Below are 24268 nucleotides of genomic sequence, written 5' to 3'. Positions count from 1 at the left end.
CTAATGATATCAGATAGCTAGATGTCATCGAGATGCAATACTGAGTCCTATCTCCCACGACTATTCATGCCGTGATCTAAGTTTTCTCATTGGCTGATTACAAAATCTACTTTTAAATAAGATAACAAAAATTAAAATTATGCAAATTGCCCAATAGAAAAATAACTAAAAATATTTCATTGAGTATTTATTAGCATATTTTAGAAGAAAAATAATTATCTTGAGAATAATGAAAAAAAAAATTGTGACATAAAGTTTTCAATTAAGTATTATCTCTGTTCATAATAGAACTTTATCAGATAATGCGATAACATACAGTACAAAATTATTAGATACCAAGATTTGGGTTAAGGATTCTGTAATTGGTCATCGACCTGCCTCTATAACTAAGAGTAAATCGTAGATCTGTCCAGGAAAAGGAGATCTTCCGATAAAACGATGGCCAGGAATACAAATGTCCTCAGAGCTGGGGGGTACGTCCCCACTACACCCCCTGTCTATATAACACCCTACCGTTCCTCGACCGGCTTAGTATCAACAAATCAGCAGCGCCATGAGGTCCTTTCTTTCGTTGGGGATAGTATGCTTCATCGTAGGCGTTGGTGCCAAAAGGCTACGTAAGTTGATAACCGTTGGTTGCAATTAAAAATATATAATTAATTTATCACTCAATGTGCTATTGTAAATTAAAATAGAGAATACTCGTAGCCAATCAAATTATTCTTGAAAATAATATATGTTCTATAGAGATTGTAATGAATTGAAGCGTTCCGAAACCAGCTCCAATTTCAAAAAGTCCATTTTAAAAATTTAAATTAACAGTTTATTTATTATACTATCACGGAGTAAAAAGAATTACTTCCAAAACAATTAAATCCCACCAAATTTAACTGTTCAGGGAAGAAATTATTTTATATTGTGATAATATAGTAACAACATTGTTAATAAAAAAAAATTATGAATCAAAATCAATAAAATTAAGTGTTTGTGTACATATACAAAATTTTAAGTATATATTATGATAAAATAATATAAACATAATTTTAAGTAATATAAGACGATTTATGGTATTTTTAAAATATATATAACATGGAATTTACATCACCTTTCTCGATTTGGATCCTCAAGGTGTGCAACTTGGATGCTCACCGATTTTAATCATTTATGGGGGGGATTCTACATTGAAAAAAATCTATATTGAAGCCAACCATTTCTACTGACGGGCATTATTGGCTTTATCTCGAGTAGAAAAACGAAATATACTGAACTGTTTAGTGAGCAGACCGCTGCAATAAACTAAATTATCGAGTAAATTAACCTTATAAAATTTTTTACACAAAAAATGTTTAGATTTTGATTCATCCTGTAAAAAAAAATTTACGTTTAAAAAATAATGAAAACAAACAAATATTTTGATCGAAATCTTATTGTATGTTATAAACGATATTGTAAATAAACAAAAAAATATACTTATTCTTGATGATTAAATATATATTCTAAGTTAAAAATTACATTTAATATATAGATATCCATATTTTATGTTGTTAAAATGTTTTGCAAGAACTCAAATACTGTAGTTTAATAATAAAACTTATATTTTATAATAAATTACGATAATTGAATAATTTTAGTGGCCACTCTCTTAAAAGACTCCACCCATGCCTTTCCGTGTCAAGGCCAGATTGAGAACACCGTGTGTTATTTGTTTTAAGAAAATAAATTTTAATAATTTTATATTCTTTTTAACAATCTATGAATTTAAATGAATTCTATTTAAAACTAATTAAATTAACAATCTTGAAGTAAATTAATACAATCGATACAGTATTTTTCTTTTTTACTATGCTAATGTATATTGACACTATATATTTAAATATTTTTGATTGATATTTAAATTATATTTAGCTCATCTGTCATGACCTAAAGTGTTCAAGAGATCTTAGAGCAGGATTTTTTTAACGATTATAACCTAATAGGGGTGGTAAAGTGTCATTTGAATATATCATATTTTAGAAGATAATTCCAATTTAAAAGCAGTCCTTATTATAGGATTGAAATTTTACTAACTAGTAAATGTTGATAAAAAAAAAAAAAAATACGAATTGCTTGAAGTGAAAGTCAATGCAGCATTGCACATCCGGTTGATCTTTCACTTGAGAACAGGAAGGTACTTCGCTTCCATTATTACTTCCGTAGTTCTTATACGTGTTTATAATGAAATATATATGTGTCTTGGATTTCGTATAACCTCTGTCATAATATTTTTATTATCATCTACTACTAGTAAAGTAGATATAGGTTTCTGGTTGCAGCTATTTATTGTTGCCTTTTTGACATACTAAAATAAAAAGACTAATATAATATCCCCTAGAATGAATAAATTAAGGGAGTTAATATCTAAGTATTAGAAAATATTGGAAGTATTTTTGTCCTCTGATAACCAGGTTATTGATTTTATATGAAAAAATCAAAACGATTATTTAATTATAAATTATACGATACTGAACTAAAGAAACTATTTAAAGAAATTAATTCTATACACAGATTGTAAGTGAAAGAAAAAAAATTAATTGTTCAAATCAATATAAAACAAGTAATATATTATTTTTTACTATATATTATTAATTTTTCTTTTTTAAAAAAAGCACAAATGCACATTGCTTTCTTCACGATGTTTGTGTATTTCTCTGTTTTTCTTTCATCAAACCACTTCATACTTGATGTCCCTACTATAACGTTTTGAAGTAATATGTACTATGTCGTTATTTTTTTAAATAGGCACAGTTATTTATTTATACTTGCTTTTTTAAAAATTATATCGCACAGTCACATCAAAGCAATATGGTTAAACAAGTCGAGTAAACCAAGAAAGTTCAAATTAGTAATCATGATGATTATTTAAGACATTTATTAATCTATTTTTTTGATTTCTTTCCTAATTAAAATTCACAATCATTTGAAAAATCTTACTAATTTTGTAATGAGACAGCTTATGTAAAATGATGTTTAACTGTTTGGACCATATTTTTTTAAAAATAAATTCTTATTTTATTTAATATATTCATTTTGAATAAATTTTACTTTGGAAAATGTCATGATTTTTTTTTATTATTACCATCTGATAAGAATGGATTATATAACTGAATAAGATGGCGAAACAATATATATTTTTTTTTATGTAGCTAATAGTGTTTTCTACTTATAACCCATCGTTTTCGAAAATCCTTGAAACTATCCATGTTTTCAAGGTTAGAAGTTGAACCGGCAATCATAAAGATTACGCAGATGGTCAGTAGATTTAATTGGAAATCTCGAGATGGAAAAGGAAATAATAATTTACGAAATTGAGCTCAAAATATTGATCCTTGGGCTATAAAATTGATATATGATTATGATGTATGTTTAGATACTATCAATTTGTATTTATTGATTGAAATGAACAACAGAAATAAAGACATAAATTATATCTAGTAAAAGTGAATTATGGTAAAATGACTGGCACAGACATGTGAAGCAATTTTCTAGTGATTTCATTTAAAAAATCTTTACATATTAGAAAGTCTATAGACGATCTTCTGTTCAGAGTAAATGGAATATGGTATATGGATATATGGCTAGAGACTGGTTTTTTTGTGAGTAAGAAGTGATATCTGATTTGGCCAGAATTAGCAGCATTTAGGATTTTTTATCTATCTATATATGCATTTATTTTTCAAAATGCATCATAATGAAGTAAAAGTTTTCTGAGTTCAATTTAATTAAATTTTCTTTCTTTTGTTGTTCTTTTTTAGTAGAAGTGTGTAGATTTCCATGTAGAGCTGTTCCATACGTCTCAATCCTAAACCTGCTATCCGTGTCTACAAATTTTATTTTACATGTGTTTTGTACATAGCACTGTGTTGACATTAGGTTTGACATTCTTGTTTGAATGAAAAATAAATCAATAAAATAACATAAATTATAATATTCTGATTCGGAATTCGGCAGAAAAATAATTATCATTATTAACGTCACTATTGAGAGACGTTTTTAAAAAAAATACTTTTCTTTGAAAAAAAAACACAATAAAATAACGAATTAAAGATAAAAGTTATTACATTTCTTTAATCGTAAAATATTACGAAAAGTAACAACTTCAAAAAACAGATAAGACCTGTTTTGATTTTTACATGAAATCACGATACAATTGTTTATATACCGACCGCTTAAATTTCGCTTAAGGTTTTTTTTTTTCTCAAAAATTGTTAAAAAGATCAAAAGAACGAGAAGTGCTTGGAAGTAAAGAAGAACCACGCCCAAAACTAAGTAAAACATGGCGAAATACCATACTTTAAGAATATTTAAACCTCAAAACTATTAAATTGGGTATAATATGTACAAAAGCGTCCTAAACGACCATAAAATTTAATTAGTTCAATTTCAGGTTAAGATAAAAATGACTAATATATAAATATCTTTATTATTTAGACAACTTAGTTCACTGGCTGTGGTTTTTTAATACCTCGAGTAGCTAGACAACATTTATTTGAATAATAATAATAGAATAAATCTTATTTTATATCATTATTCTTAATAATATAGATCGCAAATTATTAAATAAATAAAAAAGCAGAATTTTTATTTTCTCCTATATTATTAGAGCTTAAAAGCAAGTTGAAACAATATTACAGAAAGTATTCTTTTAAAATATACGTTTTAAATTTACTTTTTTTGTTTTTGTAAGTTCTGGAAACCATTTTTCTATTTTTAAACCTTAACACATTTTTTTTTTTTACTTAATCAGAATTGTATAATTATAAAGGTGTATATCACTTAAAATTAGTTTCTATATTATATAACTTCAGAAATTGTTATTTTGTTTAATAAATTACCTTAATCAAAGATTAATAAGATTACATTTTGTAATAATATTATCACTTCATCTAATTGATTGTAAATCGTATTCCGCAATCTATCAATCTATTCATTATTATAATGAATCTTTTGACTTCCTCAACATTACATCATTATAATTTTTTATACAGCTCAACCCCTCTTCTCATAAAATAAACATAGACGTTAAGATAAACTCGGCAATAAGACTGTTGTCAGCCGATTACAGTGAGAACAGGCGATAAACGTAGTATGGGGCTGTTAGGTAACCATGTATTGCACTAAGGCTTTTAAAAATCTCGTTATGTGACATGGACTATTTGCCAAGAAAAGCTGTTAATACTGTATCTAGTTTTATATCGTGAACAATATAACTGAATTTCTGTAATCGTTCCTTAGTCAACGTTTTCATCGTACTGAACGAAACGCATTGAAATCTGTAGTTTGGTTTATTTTTATCTTTTCAAACCATAAGTTTCGTATATTAGGTCATTGAAGTAGTATTCAGCTGTCAAATACGAGTATTGATATTTATGAAAGATTGGTATTTATCAAAGATTAATATAAATTAGAGCACGCTAATTACTGTGTCGTATACCCTTGAACTCTATTGGATATATAAATTGTACATGATTGCTTTATAGATTTAATTTTTTTTATTTTTAATTGGTAAATTAATCTCCTAAAATCTTATGTTTTTTTATCTCAACCAGTTTTTTTCAGGTGTATCGATTCAAAGGGTTTGTTGTGGTGGGTTTTCAAACCGGGTACAAAGTATTAGGATGTGCATTTCAGTGTCAAGCGTAGTTCATTTTTATATTTAAGGTTTTGCAATAATTGAATATTTATATGTTAATGTGAAATTAATATTCCATTATACTTTGTTTTCCCATATAGTGAATATTCAAATACAAATACATGTAAAAAACAATTATAAAGATTATATAACACACAGCCTATTGTCAACATCCAAGGTATAGTATAAATAAAGCAAAAAAAAAATATTGTTAAGTTATAATTGATTGACGATGTTTAGTTGCAAAAAAATTAAATTAATAAAAATTACTTTCCTATTAACTAATTATTTATTCCATTAAAATTATTTCTTTCAAGTATTTTTTGTATTTAATTTAATTATATTTCTTCAGACTACCGTTTGAAGAAACTTGTCAATTGTTTTATAATTGAATTCCTCTAACTAAAGAAATTATAAAATATAATATAATTAATTAAGAGTAATTATTATTTGTAATAATTAATTTTCCAAGAGTAGTAAGAAAAGAAACATTTTTTTTTCTTTTACGTTTGTAAAGCTCCTAGGAATTGAAAGTATTGTTATCGGATAACATTCTTGACGGAGAGTTTCAGAGTACACCCCCTCTCAAAAAAAAAACAAACTCAGATTCACTCTTTAATCACAGAAAAAGAATAATTAGGAAACTAGTTCCTATTTATCAATTTTCCGAATAACTCAAAAAGCAATAGGTAATTTGAAAGATAATTAAATAGTCTACGAAGTTAAACATAAAAACATATCTTTATTGGACTAATATTGGAGAGGGTACAGCAAATAATTTTAGACAAAAAATTTATTGGACTTTGCAGCTAAATATTGAGTAAAATTGTGTGAGTGGACCTACCAAGTATTTGTTATTGTTTATTAATTAATACAAATATCAATCAGTGGAAGGGTAGAATATAATTCTAAATTTTTTGCTATTTTTTTGTAATACGACAAACGCTTTATATGCACTAAGAACAGAGTTTTGATACATTCATCGATGGAAGTCCATTACATACACTAAAATAATACACTTATTCAAAATATACGTACTCTGTATTCATTATATAAACTATATATTAGGAAATAAAGCTGTAATTCGGCATGGGAAAGCCCAATTTGGTTTTCCAAAGCTATCTAGAGCGAGGACTACGTCTCTTTCACAACCCAGGGTTCTTTGAAGCCGGGTCTTTCCATCCTTATTTATCTTCATGCTTGGGTATCTTGTTTATGTAATGGGACCTTTTCCTTTCATCATTTCGTTAAAAGGAGAGAAAGCACTTCCTCTCTCGGCGACAATGCATGAAATTATGAGGCCTCCGGCCGGAAAATGTGATAATTACAGTACTGTGATTCCTAAGCATATATCCGTGCTAATTCACTCGCACGTCACCCTCTTAGGATATATTAGTTGAACAATATTAGTATGTAGTTCTGTTTTGTTTGATTTATTTTTAGTTTCTTGTATATATGAAACTTTATTTAAACAACCCCAAGTGAATGTTTAACCGACAAAATATTAAGATCAATTGTCAGTAACAACATTATGCTGAGTAACCAATAGTTCAATTTTTATTATAAAATATATTTCGTATTCAACACTGCACTCTTAGACAGGTAGCCTTGAAGATCTATAGTGCTGACTCTTGAGCGGGATCCAAATCCAAAGTATTTGTAAGATATTTTGTAATCCGAGTTTCTTGTCGTTTAAGATAGGTTTTTGTAAAATTATTTTATCTGGTATATACTATTCAGATTGTATAAAACGCGACGTAATATTTTTTTTTATATACAGTTTTATAAAAACGAAATTGCTATGATAGTTGAAAACAAACATCTGAACAAGGTAATAAACTTTTATTATATTTTTCTAAATTATTTTACAAGTCGATAATTTTAGGAATTACTGAGTTAGGATCGTGCTATCAATAGTTTTCATATTGTAATCACTATTATAACAGAAGTAATAAGTGCATTACTTTCTTTTTTGCCAAAAATATGTATTTTATTACATTTCTAGCTTTAAATTATATAACATTCCATAAAGTATTGAAATTAGAAAGCGTTCTAGCTATTTCTGGATTACAAATTCAATTAAGTAATTCTTAATCAGTTTCATTTTTTTTTTCCTCTTGAAAGCTTAAAAACACCAAAATAAATACTGCTAGTATCTCGAAAACATGTTTTATCTTAATTAATTTAAAACAATTTGATATATAATGCTTATATTTAATAATTAATATTACCTTAGTTAAGATATGAATAAATGTTTATTATAGTTTTTTGTTTTTTTTTTACAGCTGACTACATCCCAACGTGCAAAAGAAACGATCCAAACTTCGACAAATGTGTAGTAGATGCAGTTGAAGTAGTTAGGCCGTACCTGGTGAAAGGTGAGACGAGATTCCATATATTTATAGTTCATATTATTATATATATGAATATGATTCCAGACATGTGTATATCTCACTTCATATGAGGCTCACCAATTTATAATTAACATGACACATGCTATAATTTACAAAGCGCACGATGTAATATATTTGGACCTTCTCCCAGAAACTGTCCCAAGGGTATTTTTACCTTTCATAAACAACGTCACAATCAAAAGAGATATAATGATAAACTCTTAAACTTTTCCAACATCCGACGTCATCTAGATTAAATAACTCGAACTTTTGAAAAATTAAGTTATAAACTTTTAAATGTCATTCTCGCTATAAGAAGATATAAAAGGAATTAATGGCCAATGGGAAAATATGTTACAGAAAACGTACAAATATTTTTTCTTTTTCTTTAAATATAACTGTTACAGAAGTGGAAATTTCAGAAAAACTGAGATAAAATCTTCAATTTTGAACCCGTATGGATAACTGAAAAAGATATTGAAATTAGTTGAAAAAAAATTTATTTATGTCTGACGTTTGTTGCTATCTCGTTGTAAATTAATAATCGTTATGAACGCTATGAGTGAATGACAAACAAATAAACAACGTAACGTTTTCATAATATTTTTTTTATTTTAATAACTATATATTCATATATAACAAACATCCAAAATTTAATACGTATATAGTCAAAAAAGTTTTCTTGTTTTTTTGTTGGTTGCCCAAAGTCAAATGGTTAAAAAAAAAAAAAAAAAAAAAAAAAAAAAAAAAAAAAAAAGATATTCAACAATATTACATTCTAAAAATCATGGTATGTATTTTCTAATCCTTTTTATAATTTATCAATATTTTTTGATACGCTATTATTTTATTGCTTCTAGAAATATAGGAATATTAAATGATATTTCATTTCTAAATTCTCCACATTTTAGAAAACAAATAATAATAACAAAGAAACAACCACTCCTACTGAAATTAAATGTTCTGTGGAGGATTTCACAATTTTCACTATTAGTCAACTACTCGTATATTAAAGTTGAACGAAAAAGCCTTTAGGGAGGTATTAACATTGGAATTTTTTATAAAAGCTCTTTTGTGTAAGTTCGTTTAGAGTTGTTAAGAGCGTACTAACCATTTAGTAGTCGAGACACGTAATCGGTTTACTTTCGCTAACCTTTCCATTTAGTGACCAGGTGTCCCTAGGGCTTTGACCGCCAACAGCATTTGCGTAACCTCACCTTCACTCAATAATTTATACTAACCATATAATCACAAAACAACTATTCACGTAACAAGATAAAAGTATCACATAATACAAGCAATTATGTAGATTTTTTAGGAAATGGGAAACCGTAACAGATTTATTGGTGTTCCGTTTATTAAAGGTATCCCGAAGATCAGAGTGCCTTCTCTGGAGCCCCTCCACATCCCCCAGCTGTCGATAAACAGAGATCTGGAGAACATCAAGGTCAAAGCCAACTTGAAAGATCTCAAAGTATGGGGAGGAAATGGTTTCAAAATCAACAAATTTAAGTGAGTATAGCAATTGAATTTTTCCTCGTATAATCTAGAATTTTGATCTAGATAACTATAATAGATCATAGATAACTAATCATAACAACATTTATGGGAAATTACATTTATTTAATATAATGTAAGGAACCAAATTCAAGTGAAATTAACTAAAAAAATTTTAAAAAATACATTGTTATGTAGGGGAGAAAAATACAGTTCATCTTGACATTTGTAACCCTGCTATTAAGAAAACACAATAAAACTATTTTTGTATGTAATATTTTCTCTATACCAAATTATCTCAGAATAAAATTTGTAAAATTAAATTAAATTCTAGATTCTTGGCTAGCTAGTGTCTAAATGCCTTCTTATAAATTTATAATGCAACCAAGTCCAAACTTTATTCACAGTATAAAGAGATCAAACAGGCTAACAAAAATTATTTAATCTCCTGAAGTTTTTATATATTTTCTGAAATGAATAATACATACTGTATACAGTTAGGAACAAAATTCTACGTACCTTAACAAGTTTATCGTCTTTACTTAAATTTTTTTCAATGACAAAATTATTTTTTCCTGATATAGTTTAAGATGAAGAAAATATTAAATTTAAGGTTTGTTTATCAGTTGTAATAGAAATATCCATATAGTTTCATACTTTTTTTTTTCTAATTCCAACGTTTTGGCCACTTCGATCATTCTCAAGGATCATATTTATACTATCACATCTAACATTGCTAACAAACTTAAGAGTTTATTATGCCTTTGTCAAATTTTTCTTAGTCAACTATTATTATCACAATTTTACTTATATTCAGTTTGCAATGTCTATTACTATCTATCACTATATAAATTATGACAGATTGTAATAGACGTTATCAACTCAATAATAAGTAAAGTTGTGATAATAATTGATTATTAACTAAGATAAAATTTGACGAAGGCATAATAGCCTGCAACGGTTTAATAACAATTTTAGCATAGAGTTACAAGAAAATAAAGATAGACTGTATAGATATTATTATTATAACTTATAGTTTTATTATGTTTAATTTACAGCTAGGAAACAAATATAAAAACTAAAGATGTACATTTTTTTATTTCCTCTATATCTCGAGAGCATATAGTTTTGTTAGAAACATATTATTTTACATCCATTTGTCAAGATGCACTTGTGAACATTCAACTGAATAATGATTGGAGCAATGTAAAATGAATTCAGTTTCATATTATTTGTAACAGTGGAAGTTTTCATTTTTAAACTAAACTTATTTATTAATTTAAATTAATGTTTAATGAAATGAGTTTGAAGGCTTAAAGTCCTTGATTGCGTGAAGGAGCATGTTTTTTACATAGTATTAAAAAAATAAAGAAATAAAGCCCGGATAGTGCTCAAACAGTAAGAACAACTTATAATTTAATCATATCAGATAGTAATAAGTGGAATTTATTGAACGAAATTAAGTCTGATCAAAATAGAAAATGGTATATATCTTGCTCAACATGTTGCTTCTAAGGATTAATGCACACCCAATGACAAATTGAAAGAATGTTGTGACGGCATGGGTTTTCCAAACGGCTGCCAAGGTGATCAGGATTGAACTAATTTGGAAATGATAATATTCCTAAAGTGTTGAAGGAAAAAACAAAAATTAAATTAAAAAAAAAAAAAAAAAAAAAATAGATCATCATACCAAAGGTCCAACATGGGTAAGAGTACTTGGGAAATACGCCTCCATAAGGGAGAGGAATTTGGAATTAGGAATTTAGAATTGGAAAAACTCTGGAAAGATGTCTACATCAGAATATTTTAAGAACTACTGTTGAAATTTTTTTTTTTTTTTTTTTTTTTTTTAATGACCACTCTTCTGGTCATTTCTAACATACAGACTGGAAAGTAATTAGATTTCCTAACAGAACAACGACTCTAAGCATTAATCCTTCTTAAGTTGAGAACGATTGGATGTTTTATAATGATCTCCAACAGCTTCACATCTCTTTCTAGTCTGAGTTAAACTCCTTGAGTATTTTCAGAGTGAAAATAACCGTAATAATGCAATATATAAAATAGAATAAAAATGGAACAATGACATATTGTAGCATAGTAGTGCAATGAAATTTCATACAGTCATATATTTAATCACAACGTCGATGACTATTTTGATAATGAATATTTTGTATCTAATGGGAAACCAATATTTTCTAATACTTACTTAAACTTCACATCAACAAACATAGTAATGAATTTAATATTTTTGTTTAATTTTTAATAAGAAGATAAATAAAACTTATAATCACGAAACTGTTTATTTTCTTTTACTATCGATATCGATACGGATCCGGAAAAGTAATCTTCATTTTTTTTTTTTAATAAAGATGTGGGTAAGTATTATTAATCACCTCAAATTATTTCAATTTAGATTATTTTTTAAAACAATATACTTTTAACTTATTTTTGTTTTAATAGAAATATCAGTTTTGCATAGTAAGGATCTCTTATTGTATACTTTGCAATAGAAACGCATAACGTAAAATGTCCACATGAACAAACTCATTCATCTTTTTTTTTCAAGCTATTCAATCAACTGACATCATTATTATAAATAACTAATTACAAATAAAATGAAATGTTATGTGAATTTTAGTCTCAATTCAGATAAAAAAATCAATTCAAAGCCGGAACTGTATTAAAATACTGACCTGTAAAGGCACTACGTTTTTCTGGCTTAGCATGCTCAAATATGCAAGGCGTCAATTCTGTTCTGATCCTATATCAACATTTAATCAAATATTAATAATTGTCAAGAAAAGAAAATAGATAAATAGATTTAGTAAACGTATCTCACAATTTATTAACAAATATGAATTTGTCTATAAAATGACGAATTTGAATTCATTAATCATTGAAATATTTATTGATACTAAAATAATATTTGTTTTATCAAGGAATTTAACTTTACTTTAATTTTCATTATGTATATTTTAAAAATGATTATATGTATTCAGGTCAAACTTGGATAAATTATCAGTTGAGATGAGTGTAACAGTACCTACAGCTTATGTCACATCTGATTATGAAATTGATGGCAGACTTCTTGTTGTACCACTCAAAGGAAAGGGAATCTTCTCCGGAAACTTTAGTAAATGATTTATAAATATTTTTAATTATGAAAAATATAACATTATATATTTATATAAAATATAACATGTTCTTACTTAGAATATAATATGAACAATATAACAAACAAATTAACGCGGAATGGGAATTTGAATTTATTGAAATCACGCTATAGAAACATTCATTTGTTAAAAAAACTAATATTCAATATATCATGCAATGATAAGTATTGTGTGCACAAAATAAATCGGCCTAAATGCATCTCATTTACAAACGGATACTCCATTCTAAAAAATGAAAAAAAAAAAAAAAGAGGTGCATTTGTAGGTCTACTTATATAATTTCGCTTTAACATTGGTGTGATAATTCGGGTTGACGTGCCGTGAAATATTAGGCTTTGTCCATAGCACTTACTTTTTAATACTTCAATTTATAGTCATTACGAAAGACACCGCAAAACCAATTTCGATATCTTGTAAATCCAGTGTTCGAAATGTCAATATTATTTTGTAGAAACTTTATGTACTGGAATATTGTAGACATGATGAATCATTTTTATGTATTCTTTCAACGTTTTTCTATTAAAAATGTCTGTCCAGCCTAAAACTTCAGTATTTCCTCTGAAAAATGCAAAGAAGCAGGTGTTATCTTCAAACCCTAAGTTTTCATCGCGCATCAACAGCCCGTGTTAAAAAATAATAGTAGTTAAAACTATATATGTAGATTTGTAATTTTTCTGTGGCATTTTTTTTATTTTTATCATCCGTTTAGTCATTAAAACATTGGAACCAATTTATATTTAACACTTTGTATAGTTTTAGAAATATTGTTTTTAAAAACTTCAGTTTCAATAATATATAACCATATAAATTATACAAAACAAAGATTCACATTAAACTGAACTCACTTCTTTAAAATATTTTTAAATTTCAAATTTTAGCTAACTTTTTTTTATTTCCATTAGAAATAGATTATTAAAGATATTGTGGGCTATCTCGACTCCACAATATTTTATGATTTGATGTCACCCAAATGTATTGAATCTATTTGATGACAAAGAAAAAGAAGGTACCCGTAAAGTTCAGTCTGTTTGTCAGAATATAAACGAAAATAATTGATAGAAAGGAAAAACGGAATTCTTTGATAGAAAGGAAAAACGGTTTTTCCATTTATGAGGTGAAAGAACTGAAGAAAAAAATAGTAAGGAACGGATGAGAAAGAAGTCGATAAAAAAATTATTTGCTAATGCATTAATTTTCTAAGTACAACATAAAAAATATTTCACATCAAGATTATTCTGAATACAAAATTTTATTTTGATGAATGATTAATTTTAAGTTAATGAAATTTAAATTTAATTTAACATACAATACAGTTTTTCCTTTTTAATTTTACCTAATTGTGCATGAGATATATCTTATAGGGAAGTATTGAGATTGGAAAAAAGTCGAATCTGCGTTTTCAACCGAAGTACACGTTTGAAGGATCTCAGAGTTCAAACAACCAATTACAAAATGGTCTGTGTATTAATTGTGTATACGTTGAAGAGCTCAGCTCTGAAACGAAACGTTCTACGAAGCTAAACGTACGCATTTAAGTCTGGTATATGCCTGGGGTGTATTAGTAATTTAGCGATAAAGTAAGATAAACATACTTACCGAAAGTCCCACTTTATATCGGCAATTTTATATATTATAACTATTTTTGAATGGCTAATGGTTAAATGATTTTCATTTAATTTTGTATATCGATGTAAAATTAAAAAGTCTTTAACTTCAGATTAAAAAAAAATTCTCTGAAGTACCTTTGGTATAAATATTATATAAATAAAAAACACTTGAAATAATTTGCTCTCTCAGACTGTTAGCAGTAAAAAAGAATGGATAAATATAATTTAAAAGAATTTCATAAATAAATAAAGGTAAAAAAAAATGTTCCTGTTTCCATTGTAATTATAACAATAGATAGATGTACTTACCAACCTATAAAATGTACAGTAAGGGAATTATTGTGATACTGAATTATACAAAAATTCTTATTTTGAAACATACCAGAAATAATTTCAACTCAAATTTAGTTGGTACCAGAAATTTTAATGACTTTTTATTTTTTCCCTCACCAGTTTTATTGTTTCAAGGTTAACTGAAGACTTGATCGTATGAAGATGTTATGTTTAAAATTAAAAAGTTTGAAAAAATTACAAAAAAGTATTTCATAAACACATGATTTATCCTTTCCTATCCAGGTTGTTAATGCTACTTGTTGAAGATAAGCAAATGAAACCTTCATCTGAATAAAAAATATATATATACCAAAAAATATTTCTAATATTAAATCATTATTGGTAATAAAAACGAATGTATTTCCACAGCCAACATTTCTGCTGACGTAAAGGGTACAGGAGAGCTGGTTACGGGCAAGAAGGGGGCCAAGTACGTCAACATCAAATCGCTCAGGATCAAAGCCAAAGTCGGAGACCAAGTGGTTAAGTTTGTCAACACAGACGACAACCAGCAGAACGCTCTTATCAGTGAGTACAATTACTAATAAATAAATATTTAAATGAAAGTCGTTTAAAAAGGGGAAGGAAATTAACATTTAATTGTCTTAATTATCACTGGCGCCATTTATCTGATATTTATTTCTAAGTCGTCCTAAAAATTGAATTTTTCTACTTTTCCACTCTGGTTACTACGAGGTGTCAACCTTAAGATAATCGCCAGGGTTCTTGGAGTTAGCAAAAGTATTCCCATTCTCACTTCCCGAACTAGTTTCTTCCACCATTGTCAGTACCAGTAATTGTTGTATATGTTCGATGTCAAGAAGGAGTCACTCTTAAGCTAAAGCCGGAAATGGTTCGGCCTACAAATTTTGTTAATAGATATTATAGTGGGCATATGCAAAATCTTTTAATCTGGCTGGAGTAAATTGCTCTAGTCTGCAGAGTTAGTCCCCATTCTATCTGTTCTTACATATGTCACAGCTAATTAACAAAAAATTATTATGAATCCTATTAAATTAATGTAATGTGAAAAATAAAGTGTCTTACTAATATTACACACCGATGATGCTTTGAAATTCATAGATGATATTATTTGAAAATTCCCAAAAGGTCTGAAACCTCTCAATACTAGTTAATGTCTCGTGTACTGTATTCAGGCATCTTTAGTTCAAACATAAATAAGATCAAATAAATGCAAACCAGAGATATCTCATCGCATATCAACAGTTGAAAAAAAGTTTGCTGAACAGAGACCATCATTGCCTGATACTTCAACACATGCTCAATAATTTAGCTGATATCTAAGAGACGTTAGACTTTTTTATTCATTTTAATTTTTTTTCTTTTTAAAAAGCTATATCTCGAGGACTATTGGACATAAATAGCTCTTTTAGGGCTAATATTTCAGAAAATTTACTCTTCTTTAAATAATGTTCTCTTAGATTTTCTAGTGTTGTTGGTAGTTTTTATGATATAGAGCTCCGAATGAAAAAATGTTTTTTTAAGGTTTTGAAACAGTCGCCATTTTTTATTCCCTCTACCTATACTTGGCAGACAATTTTGACTAGTAATTATACATAGTTTTTATTGAAGTAATCAAAAATTGGGGTGAGATAACTGACTTTTTTTCTTCCCGGCTCTTGTACTAATTTATTTGCCTTGTTTTTGGCTAGGATTAAATTAACAAGGGAATCAATAAAAATTGATTTTCACTATACTCGATTGTGACGAAACTGTAATGAGTTACATAATGAAGTTAATAACATTTCATTCAATAAGTTAAGGTCAAGCCCTTAATCTAAAGACCTTGTGTTTAGTCGTTAATTAGTAATTAGTAATTAACTCATTTTGGCTAATCTTAACCCAGTGTAACCCAGGAACTATTAAATTCTTGAGCTCTACTGGTTTAATTCCAAATAGCAAGATCTAGCCCACACCGTTTTTCTTTGACTAGTATTCATATTTCGTAGAGTTTTAGGGTTAGGTATGGGCAAGAACAAAACAACATGTAATAAATATCCCATTGGAACCATGGCGCTGTGGAAGATAATTTAGCAATAATGAGGTATCTTAAAATACTCTTTGTTTCTTTAAAAGTCCAACGTTTCGCCAATTTGGCCTTCTGAAGGACAATCAACAAATTCACATCAATTGCTTAAAAACTTTTTGCATCCTATTCTGCACAGGTCATCAATTTCAATCAAAATTAGCCTACTTTGTCACTTATCATCATATTAATTATTTAAACTTTTAATAACAAATCGATTTAACACTATTATCACAACAATATTTTACAATAAAAAAACATATTTTAATCAAGAGTAGTATAAACATTATAATTAAGAATTTACGTAATTAATGCGAAGAGTGGTAAAAATGGGGTAATTATGACTGGAATTAATGACCTGGACAGAATAACATGCAAAAAGTTTTTAAATAATTGATGTGAATGTAAATTTGGATGTAAGATTGTCCTTGAGGATGACCAAAGTGGCCGAAACGTTGGACTTTCAAAGAAATAAAGAGTATTTTTAGACTTAAATTAGATACGCCTATTGTCAGTGAATAATGATCCTTCCATTGTATCCCAATCCCTCCAATCCCACATCACCACCATCGAAGAATGGTGCCAAAACTGGAGGATTAAAATAAATTCCAATAAATCCCACCTAATCACATTTACCCTTCGTTTTGCCCTACAGTATCTTTTAATAATACCCCACTTATTCCTGTTGAACAGATCCGTTACTTAGGACTAAATCTGGACAAACGACTGACATGGAATCCTCATAAAAGACTGGAAAGACAGGAAACTATTCGTCGATTCTGACTATTACAACATTTACTAGACAAACGTAATTTACAAACCAAACTTCCAATCCATTCCAAAAGACTGATCTACATGAATATTATAAGGCCTATTTGGACATACGGAGTTGAGCTATGGGGCTCCACTAAACCATCTAATTCCTCTCGAATCCAATCCTTACTGTCCAAAATCCTTAATGCTCCTTACTTTGTCACAAATCAAATCATCCATCAGGACCTCAATGTCCCCTATGTTGCCGATTTGGCTAGAACCAGATACCAATCCTTCCATAATAAACTTCCCAACCACCCAAACCAACTCTTTTCTAACCTGGCTTCTCCTTCACTGCCTAATAATCCTCCTAGGCGTCTGAAAAGAAGATGGCCTCGAGATCTTCTCCTTTAGAAATGTTTTTGGAGTTCTATCAATGGGTAGATTCTCTAGATGTTTTTATCATGTCATAATATCACTTACAGCAAATTTACTTGATGTGTATATACTTATACAGTTGTAAATATCAATAAATAAATTATTTAAAAAAAAATTGGATACAATTTATTTCGTTTAAACAATAATAACTAGTCTCAAAAAAGTGAAATGATTATCTTTTTTTTATATATAACTTTTAAGTTCCAGTAAGAATTTAAGTTTTGAAATTGATATTTGTCACTTCCCAATGATATTCCCTTTCTTCCCTGAAACCTCATTCATCAAAACCCATCGCTTCTGAAAGCCGGAAAAGGGATCGACTACTCTATATGTAATATATAAGTAGGATAAATAGAAAAAATAGAAGATGCTTCTTGCAGGTGATGCCATCAAGAGAAATCCACTTTGGATATTTGAAGCTTGATGTAGTTATAACGAGCATTTTTACAACTTTCAGATGTTTCATAAATGAATTTACTTTTTTGAGTATCAAGACTTCTTATATATTTCAATAATAATATTTAATTAGCATTATTTCTTTACAACACATATTATTAATACAATACAACTTTAACATAACTCATGATGATTTCTCTTGCAGCTAACACAGCAGCTAACTTCGTAAACCAGAACAGGCGCCAGGTCCTCGAGATAGTCACCCCGATCGCTGAAGAAACTGGGGAAGCACTCATAACCCAAATGGCCAACAACTTGTTCAAGACCATCCCGTTCAGTGAGCTGGTACCGAGTCAGTGAAAACTGGTGTCTCAAGTGACTTATCCTTTGGTATCTGTCGATACCGTTGAAGTGTGATCCTTTTGTGTATACCGTAATTTTTAAGTAATTGAAGTAAAATAATTTATCTAGTGTTAAGTTGAATCGGTTTATTTATCATCAGTTTTCGTAATACCAACAATAAAAAGGTAGACTTAGTAATAAAACAATAAATAAATAAAACCTTTTACTGGCTTCTATAGACATCATTAAAATCATGAATACCTGTAAAAACTTACATGGAAATTTAATCTTTAATGGCAATATAATACCAGTATCCCATTTATCTATAATTGAGCGAATCATTTTAGTAAGAACTTGTAAATATAATCTCAAAAAATCTCGTAACCTCTGAACGAAAATTCTATATATTCGATAAAAAATGTTTCAATTTTTATATATTGAAGGTATCATTCTTTTTCAGCTAATACTCATTCATTAAAATCAATAATTAACAAGTTTCTAGTGACGTGAAAAGATGGGGGAGGAGAGATTTGCCTGTTGTAAAAATTTAAGACTAAATGATTGAATTTTAGATTAAAAAAATAATTCTTTAATTAATACTTTAAAAAAATATAAAGCATCATTTTAATTCTACCGTTAAATAATAATAATCCCTTAAACAGATAAAGTTTTGCTACATATTTATTCTACAAAATTATTTTTTCAATGTTTTATAATTATTAAGATCATTCTTTGTAAACAATAATATTTTGTTATTAATACATTTATTTATTATCTGCAATATAGTATGATATATTTTTTAAATAACAAAATATTGTTCACAGTAACATCAATAACCAAAACTACTAATGCTACATTTAAATTCATCATAATCTCATACTTCATTCATCATTGCAAAAAGTCGATATTTTTCTTATTATAACTCATTAATCATTTCACTATTATCATCTTATTATACTTTTTCGGTTAATTGTTCATTAATTAATTCATGTTATTCCATCACATCATGAACTGTACCATTAACCTCATCATTATAATCATATATAACTTTTATTCATTTTTCATTAATAGTTATTGTGATTAGTTAAATTGATATGGATCAGAAATTTGCATTTATTTATTATTTATAAATAAAGTTTATAAAATAATAATATTCATTTAATAATTATTACAGAAAAATAATATTAAACTTTCCTAATCACATTAAACAACAGTGTATCATTGTTTATTAAAGAACATAGTCATCTATATATCAAGAATATTAATTAGGAATAAACTATGACCGTTACAACAAATGTTATTACGTCTTCCTATTTTTTTCTTATTTATTTTTTTTTTGGCATAATTGCTAACTAAGAATCATTTAAAAATCTTCAAATTCGAATGATCTCATTCAACTGTAGTTATAATTACTATTTAATTGCATCCCTTACGTCAAATTAATAATCCATTTCTTCAGCTTAGTTAGAGACAGTAACAACGTTTTGCAAATTTGAAATTATAAATATGATCAAAGACTGAACTAAAAACAATTACATATTGTAATTAATAAAAATTTAATAATTATATAATTATTTTATAGTTAAATGGTTGTGGTTATCACGTAGAGAACACCAACATTTTGCTATGTGTAATATGAGAGCTAGATGAGTACATAGGGAATTGCCAACAACGTAACTTTGTTGAATTGGTTATGTAATGAGGTCTTTGAACATAGTTTTGCAATATGTCTTCTAATGATTGTCAGTTTATTCTACATATGTTTAAATAATTGTTGAGTTATAAATTAAAAAACTTAGATTATAGATATTATAGTCTTTAAATTATGATATAAATTTTATATTTTTTTGTGATGATGTGATTGTGTTGATAAATTATTGAGAGGTTACATTGTAAATATTCCAGATTAAAATTATATTTTAATTTAATTATATTTTTTTATACCATTTCTTTTATATTTATTTATTATTTCAGCTTATTTTCTAGAAATATTTGATCTAAAAATTTCGTCACACAAAGGAATTTACTGCTATAACAAATGATTGTTAATGCAATGGTTATTTGTTGAATTGTTTATTTTAATTAATTAATATTATATCAGTTTATGTGAACTTCGCTTTGTTATACAGTCAATAGGGCCAAGCACTTAAAAAATAAAAAAAAATATAATAAAACAACAAGATATCACCATCCATCCAAGAGGTAATATATAATATTTTTCCCGGATCATATTAAATAATTTGGGTGAATGTAACCCCTGATAGACTGTAATTTTAAAATGAAATTCCAGATGGTTGTTACAACTGAGGATCATCACAGAGTGATCTCTAGGTACGAAATGAAAATAAAGAAAAGAAAAAATTGTCCAAAAGCCAGGGAGGACAGACGGACGTAAAATTTTTAATCTATTTCAGCATTCCATGTTTCTTGAAACAGAAGCTTTCAAATATTGGGTGAAGGTTTCTTTGTCTTAGTTGATAGCAAAGATATATGATTGGAAATAAATAAACTTGAAGTTGAAACTAATAATCATATAAAATTACACAACTTATGGGTAATATTTTAAACCTTAAAATACTAGAATTTTTAAGACATGAGGATTTTTGTATTACCATAATAGTGACAGATCCTAAGAGACGTTTTAAGAAGAATCTTTCAAAAGTAGCCGTTTACAATATCTGTGGAATAATTTATGATTTAATAACATTTTTTGTTATTATAGGCTTTATTTATACGCATTCTTCAAGTTCAAACTGGAATAAAGAAACTAGACTAATTCTATCAATATGAAACTGGAAACACCTTTGAATAGTTTTTACGACACGTTTACATTCCCCTTTAGTTTCAGCAATCTCCGGCAAAACTAAGATTTGTAAGAACCTGATCTGTCCAAAAGTTTTAGGAAACTCCAGTTTCCTTAATTAGCGATCTGTTTCTGATCGACAGTTTAGTTAACCAGGGTACCAAGATTACCCGAAATTGAAATAATGTCGTTAAATCATGTGTTCTCGAAAGTTCAAATAAAATATTGGTTGAACTTTATATCTATAACGTTATTCTTTTTTTTTTTAAGTTTTCTTTTTTTCCCTTAAGTACAGCTGAGGTAAGTAACATTTATAATATTATATATACCATAAAACTGCCGTAATTTTTAATCAGTGTATCATAATTTATTTTAACAAACAATGAAATCCTTTTTTTCAATTGATTTCAAATTTCTTCCACAGAAATAAATCATTATTATTTTTAAAAAACTGCCAACAATAATAAATTAATAGATCAAATCAATTTTATTTAATTTGGAATACAGCTTTGCTTGATAACATATCCAACTGGAACTTATGAAGGTTCCTTGTATGGTCACCTACATAAACTAAGCTTTGCTCTAAATCTTAGTTTAACCACCTATCATTGACCGGCAAAGTTTACCGCCAGATTTGAAGATGAACTTTTCTGATGCAACGTATAACTATTTACTTTATCCGAGATATCACAGATCGTAGTTTCAACTGGGATGGATGGTGCAATCGGCTCTAAGAGGTCTTTAATACCTTTGTTTAATTTCTTCGTAATTAAATCTTTATAGAAGCTATGAAGAAATTAATTCCATTAGACTTCACTTCAACTTTAGCATTTATCCATTCAGATGAAAAGTAAGAAACATATATTTGCAAACAATAGAGGGAGACAATATTTTTATGTAGTCGAAATTTCCTAATCTTTATATTTTTTTAATTTTCTCTGCTTTTTTTTTTACCTTTATTGACAAATAGCAAAAACCAGGCAAAAAATTACGTTACTATCCCACCCCATATTAAGTGTATTTTTTTCCACCATAAATTGGGACGGTTAAATTACAAGACACACAGATATAAAAGAACAGCTTCAAACACTAATTGAATTTAAGATACAAAACTATCAATTACTTTTTATAGAATTTATTTCGAATTTCTCAACATATGATTCAAACTAATTGATAGTAATTTTTATCTATTTTAATTATATAATATCTGTATCTTAAATTTAAATACACTTACTATCAATTACTTTTTATAGAATTTATTTCGAATTTCTCAACATATGATTCAAACTAATTGATAGTAATTTTTATCTATTTTAATTATATAATATCTGTATCTTAAATTTAAATACACTTTATATTAATTTTTTGAGAACCTTATTTTTCATTTATTTATTTTCTTATATGAATATTTAACATATATCTTTTGTGGCAAATTTTTTTCAACTACACAAAATAAATCTAGGGAGAGAGAAAAAGTATTTTAAGACAGAAAATTACTTCAGTCGGTAAATTTTTGATGAAAGAACCATGTCAATTTCAAAATTACATATTTTCAAACATACCATACATTAAATCCTATCTATAAAGTGAAGTAGAAAGAATACCATCGAATAATTTTATAAACAATATTTAGCTATATCATGCATAATTTCGGTTTGACCTTGTTGTATATTGTTGACTAGCGATTACTATCTGCTACCCATTTTAAGTCTTTTCGAGCCATCAGCAGATTCTTTGCTCCATTGCCACAGGACAACAAAACAAACAATGAGTTGTTTTCTATTCGGATTCATTAATGATCTTAGAAGATGGAGGTTTCTAATACTCGTAGTAACATTCATTAATGTTTACACAGTTGTAAAATCATTAGAAATTGGCGAATAATTATTGACAATTTCACATTTTTGACAATACTGAGAAGTAAATTTTGTTTAGACATTAGTTGAGAGTAAACAGATCTATTACTCGTAATTTTCACTATCACTCCAAGGCTACTCACACATAACGCTCGATGCTTTGCTTTAATAGTAGCTTATTTCAGCAATAGTTGAATCAAAAGCAAATGTGACAAGAATAGTTGTATTTTTATTTTTTATTCAACGTACTTCATAGATAGCAACAACGGCGTCTCTCCTAGCTTTGGGACAGTATGTGGAAGTTCTCAAATAAATAAAGTTATTCCAGTATACTGTAGTATATGTAGAATGAACAAGTTCGATTAAAAAAAAAATTAATTTCATTTTAGTAGGTGTCACAATTAAATCAAAGCAGCGATATTAGATTCCAAGTTATCATTTCATTAAATGTGTATGGATGTCAGTTCATATATTAATTTTATAATTGTAATAATTTATAAAAAATTATATGTTGATACATGTTCCATACAAAAATAAAAAAAATAGGTTAATAAATAAATATTTGCTGGCTCATTAGTACGATTAATATCTACACCAACGAACCAAAGCCGTGGAAGTAAAAATTAATATTCATAGGAGTTTTAAAATTCTAAAAGAGAATCTATTTTATGAACATAAATGAAAAATATAAAATTAAAATGATACCGTTATCATGAATAAACCCTTTAATCATACTAGTAAATCAGTTTAATTAGTAATTATTACACATATATATATATATATATATATATATATATATATATATATTGACAGATCCTAAGAGACGTTTTAAGAAGAATCTTTCAAAAGTAGCCGTTTACAACTTACAGCAAATTTACTTGATGTGTATATACTTATACAGTTGTAAATATCAATAAATAAATTATTTAAAAAAAAATTGGATACAATTTATTTCG

General features: G+C 27.5%; 1 protein-coding gene across 1 annotated transcript; it reads left to right on the top strand.

The window, feature by feature from the left end:
* Positions 1 to 523: 523 nt before the first annotated feature.
* LOC106688918 (circadian clock-controlled protein daywake) lies at positions 524 to 20581 on the top strand. Its single transcript, XM_014433619.1, has 6 exons — positions 524 to 617; positions 7954 to 8046; positions 9426 to 9573; positions 12564 to 12697; positions 15047 to 15205; positions 18517 to 20581. Exons 1-6 carry the CDS (start codon positions 554 to 556, stop codon positions 18669 to 18671), a joined length of 753 nt encoding a protein of 250 aa, XP_014289105.1. The 5' UTR covers positions 524 to 553; the 3' UTR covers positions 18672 to 20581.
* Positions 20582 to 24268: the final 3687 nt, after the last annotated feature.

The sequence above is a fragment of the Halyomorpha halys genome, unplaced genomic scaffold, assembly GCF_000696795.3.
Source record: "Halyomorpha halys isolate HHAL.00 unplaced genomic scaffold, Hhal_1.1 Scaffold1234.1, whole genome shotgun sequence".
Classification (NCBI taxonomy): domain Eukaryota; kingdom Metazoa; phylum Arthropoda; class Insecta; order Hemiptera; family Pentatomidae; genus Halyomorpha; species Halyomorpha halys.
Note: the sequence above shows the minus strand (reverse complement) of the source record. Positions and strands in the feature narration are given on the sequence as shown.

Excerpts from the sequence above, each read along its gene's own strand:
- LOC106688918 (XM_014433619.1), top strand. The coding sequence starts at position 554 with ATGAGGTCCTTTCTTTCGTTGGGGATAGTATGCTTCATCGTAGGCGTT. Across the intron at positions 618-7,953 it reads CGTTGGTGCCAAAAGGCTAC|CTGACTACATCCCAACGTGC; the intron begins GTAAGTTGATAA and ends TTTTTTTTACAG. Across the intron at positions 8,047-9,425 it reads TAGGCCGTACCTGGTGAAAG|GTATCCCGAAGATCAGAGTG; the intron begins GTGAGACGAGAT and ends CGTTTATTAAAG.